This window comes from Bison bison, unplaced genomic scaffold (genome assembly GCF_000754665.1).
Source record: "Bison bison bison isolate TAMUID 2011002044 unplaced genomic scaffold, Bison_UMD1.0 scf7180017864338, whole genome shotgun sequence".
Classification (NCBI taxonomy): domain Eukaryota; kingdom Metazoa; phylum Chordata; class Mammalia; order Artiodactyla; family Bovidae; genus Bison; species Bison bison.
The window spans coordinates 1,059,543-1,063,285 of NW_011494910.1; the positions used below are offsets into that span (position 1 = coordinate 1,059,543).

The 3,743-nt window shown below is 50.6% G+C and overlaps 1 protein-coding gene across 1 annotated transcript in view; it reads left to right on the plus strand.

The window, feature by feature from the left end:
• The first annotated feature begins 1,129 nt into the window (after nucleotides 1-1,129).
• OPTC (opticin) overlaps nucleotides 1,130-3,743 on the plus strand; it is a 9,159-nt gene continuing 6,545 nt past the window's right edge. Inside the window, exons 1-3 of the mRNA XM_010854125.1 lie at nucleotides 1,130-1,142; nucleotides 2,633-2,840; nucleotides 3,556-3,691. Coding sequence (XP_010852427.1) covers nucleotides 2,640-2,840; nucleotides 3,556-3,691 — 337 coding nt within the window. The 5' untranslated portion in view covers nucleotides 1,130-1,142; nucleotides 2,633-2,639. The remainder of the gene's footprint in view (nucleotides 1,143-2,632; nucleotides 2,841-3,555; nucleotides 3,692-3,743) is intronic.

Sequence of the window (3,743 nt, forward strand, 5' to 3'; positions counted from 1 at the left end):
GAGAGAACTCTGGGAGTTGGTGATGGACAGGGAGGCCTGGCGTGCTGTGATTCATGGGGTCACAAAGAGTCGGGCATGACAGAGTGACTGAACTGAACTGAACTGAATGATTAATTAATGATCCTGAGACCCATGCAGCTGGGATTTAGTACGTGGTTAGTGGGAGGAAGCAGAGAGGAGGAGCATCATCTAAGAACCTGGGCAAACCATGTATACAGGCCGGCAGAATCAGGAGGAGGGTGTCTGAGCTCCTTCCCACTGCCTTCAGCAGGGACTTGCCAAAAGCACCAGGGAAAGAAGAGTCTCTCCCAAGAAGTGCGTCTTTGGTAAGGACCCCGGAGCGGGGAGATTCTCCTCAGACACCTGAGGACCCCACACGATGCTTTCTGGTGTTTATGATCAGGAAATGTTTTTCTAGGGCCCATTCGTGTAGGTCCGGAGAGTTTCCTGTATCTTCCTCTCCATCATTGTCAGAGAGCTTGAAGCTGGCTTTCAAATTCTACCGCATCCCCTGTTCATCTCCTCTTTGAATGTCTCTCCCTGTGGTGATTTTTGTGTACTTATAGTCCCATATTAGAGGTCCAGGTGGCAGGTAGTGGCGCTGGTCAGAGTACCTCAGGTGAGCCTCTTTATATCTTTGGATTCCATCTCTGAAACCAAAGCCGCGTCACTCTCAGGATGAAGAAAGCGGGAAAGGCGAGCTCCGTCCCTCCACAAAGCCCCACGGCTGCCTTCTCTTCTTGGAGAGTGCAGGATCTGAGGGGTGGGTGTCCCGTGCAGGGGTGGTAGCCACCTGCCCCCTCAAAGAAAGTGGGCCAGAAAAAGAGACAGACAGCAGACAGAGAGAGGAAAGGATGAGGTGGAGGTGGGAGGGGTCCGTGTGGGGCTGGGAGGGGAGGGCTGGGGGGAGGGAGAGAGAGAGTCTTTCCAACCAAGCAGAGGGGTGACGTGAGGGACCTGCTGAGGAAAGGGGAGAAGAAACGGCTGGACCTCAGGAAAGAGAGAAGTCATTGGCTTGACTCGCTCCCCGCCCTCCCCAGGCAACCTTCTACCCAGGCCCCTCAGAGGGTCATAACTTCCCCGTCAGAGTTCCCGCCTCTCTGGAAGCTGTGAGGCTCCATTTGGAACCCAGAGTCTACAGGGTAAGGTTGTGGGCTTTGAGGTGTTAGGCCTGTTGGTGCGCAAGGGAGGGTGAGTGTGGGCGGAGGGGAGCACCGGGCACAGCGGGGTGGGGTGTTGGCGTTGAGGTTGGAGGGCGGCAGTAACTCGTCTTAGGGCTTTCTTCTTCAAGATTTTTTTGATTATATAATTTGGTTTGGAGTAAGGTGTCGGAGGTAAGTGGAAGAGACAGCTCTTGCTATGGATGGGGGCTTACCCCCTTGCCCAGCAAAAATTAAGAAAGAGGGAAAGTGCTCGCTTTAGCAGCATATATAAATATGCGCTACACACACACACACACACACACACACACACACTGTATCAATGTAATTATGACTAGTTCGAGTTGTATGGCAGAAACCAACACAACATTGTAAAGCAATTATCATCCGATTACAAAATGAAAAAATAAAATTGGGATGATACAGAAGATTAGCATGGTCCCTGCACAAGGATAACATGCAAATTCATGAAGCCTTCCATATTTTTTATAACTGAATCACTTTGCTATACAGCAGAGATTGGCCCATCACTGTAAATCAACTATACTTCAATTTTAAAAATTGAAGGGAAAAAAAGAGAGTCTCCTAGAGACTTGTGCAGCTGACTTTGGGGAAAGATGCGTTATCAGAAATACACCAGGCGCCTCACACCCACACGACACACATTCCCTGACCCCTCTGTGCATATGTGGATGAACATGCGTGAACATTTGAACTCATCTGTACAGAGATACCTACGGAACTTTCTGGGTGTGTACAACCATACACAAAAGAGTTCTTTTGTTTCTGTAATCTTTTGTTTCTAAAAAGCTGCGTTCATAAATACATTTTAAAACTAACATTCTTTTCTGTAATCACTTCTAACCGGAATCAATTTTTAAGCCTATGTTCCCTAAATGGATCAGGCATTCCTGGAACTAGGCTTGCCCTATTTATTTCTGTGCCCCCAGAGACAAATCCAGGGCCTGGGACTATTAAGACAGCTCATACATGTTTGTCAGGCAAAGGCAAGAATGAATGAATGATCTTCTTAAAAACCACAGGTTTCCTTAATGGTGAAGTTTCTCTAAATTTAGTGTAGTGGCTTATAGTTGTACTCTGAATGGGTGACTGTATAAGAGAGCACATCTGTGTATGCCTAGTTAGTAGGGAGTGATGTAGACAGGGGGACACGCATGAGTGTGTGTGTTGAGATGAGTAAATGAGATTTTGCCAGGTGCCTGCACATTCCTGCGCACGTGAATGAGTATCAGTGTGTGGACGAGACTAAAGTGGGGCCGACAGGAGACGTCCCCTGAGATGTAGCCCCAGCGTGGAGGGAGCCTGCACTCACACTGAAGACACTATGTGTGACGAACAGCTTCAGGGTCTGCGAGCATAGGGGTGGAAGTCGGATGAGTCTGTGAGCTCTTCCCCCAGGACTGGACACCTTAGTGATTTGGCTCCATTCTCATTCCACTCCCACCTGCCAGGACCCCCATGAAGCTCCTGGCCTTACTGAGCCTTCTGATCCTGATGCTGCAGGAAGCAAGGACAGCATCTCTCTCAAAGGAGAGGGAAGGCGATCCTTATGCCATTCTGCATCTGGGGGACTATGTCCTGAGCCTGGACAACTATGATGAGGTCATCGATCCAAGCTACTATGATGAGCTCATAGACTACGGGGACCAGCTCCCCCAGGTGAGGCCATGTAGCAGACTCACTGCGTTCCCCGAAAGAAACTGGGAACCAGAGGCCTGGTCCCTCTCTACCTCGTAATCAGCTGTCTCAAGCCTCCCTCTTTCTCTGGGAAGTGAAATTCTTGTTCCTCCACAGGAAACTGTCACATAATGCTAAGAAAGAAGACACAAAACTTCAAATTTGTAGCAACAATTGTGAGCCTTCCCTTAGAAGTCACACATCCCTCCCTCCCTCGGCCTTCAAGTGAGACCACAAAATATATCTCACTGGAACATCAGCAGTGTCCTCACATTCTCCTAGCAAAAAGGAGTGCCACAGCCTGTCCTAGACTGCCTTCAGTTCAGAAGTCCATTCCTCAGCCCTGCCTCCCTGCACAGGGGCTGACGTGAAGACTACGCTCGTTTGCTGTGTGAGCCTGATCCCCAGGCAAGGGAAGGTCCCCGGTCAGGGGGTCTGGAGATTGATCCTAGCTCTCCCACCAGCTTGGCCGCCTGCGGCCCCTGAGCTCAGGCCCTCCCTGTCCGGACCTCCATTTCCGCCTCCATAACGTGATGAGAGACCAGACGCTCAGAAAGTCCTTGCCTGTCACACTTTCTGCCCACCCTCCACCATTCTCCACAGGGACTGTCTGTAAGCTTGGAATTGGTTGCTGACGTTCCCAGACTACAAAGTTCCTCTCAGGCAAAAACTGACTTACTGTGTGCTGTGTCTCCAGGTTAAAGGGACCAGCCTGGCTTCTCTCACCAGGACACGTTTTACTCAGAGCACAGAAGCTGCAAGGACGCTCCCTTCAAACCCCACCACGGCCAGGCTTCCGGCACTAGGGCTGCTGGCTGCCCCGGCCAACCACGGTAAGTTCACAGGCACGGTCTCAGTAGCCACGGGTCACAGCCTGGGTAGCCA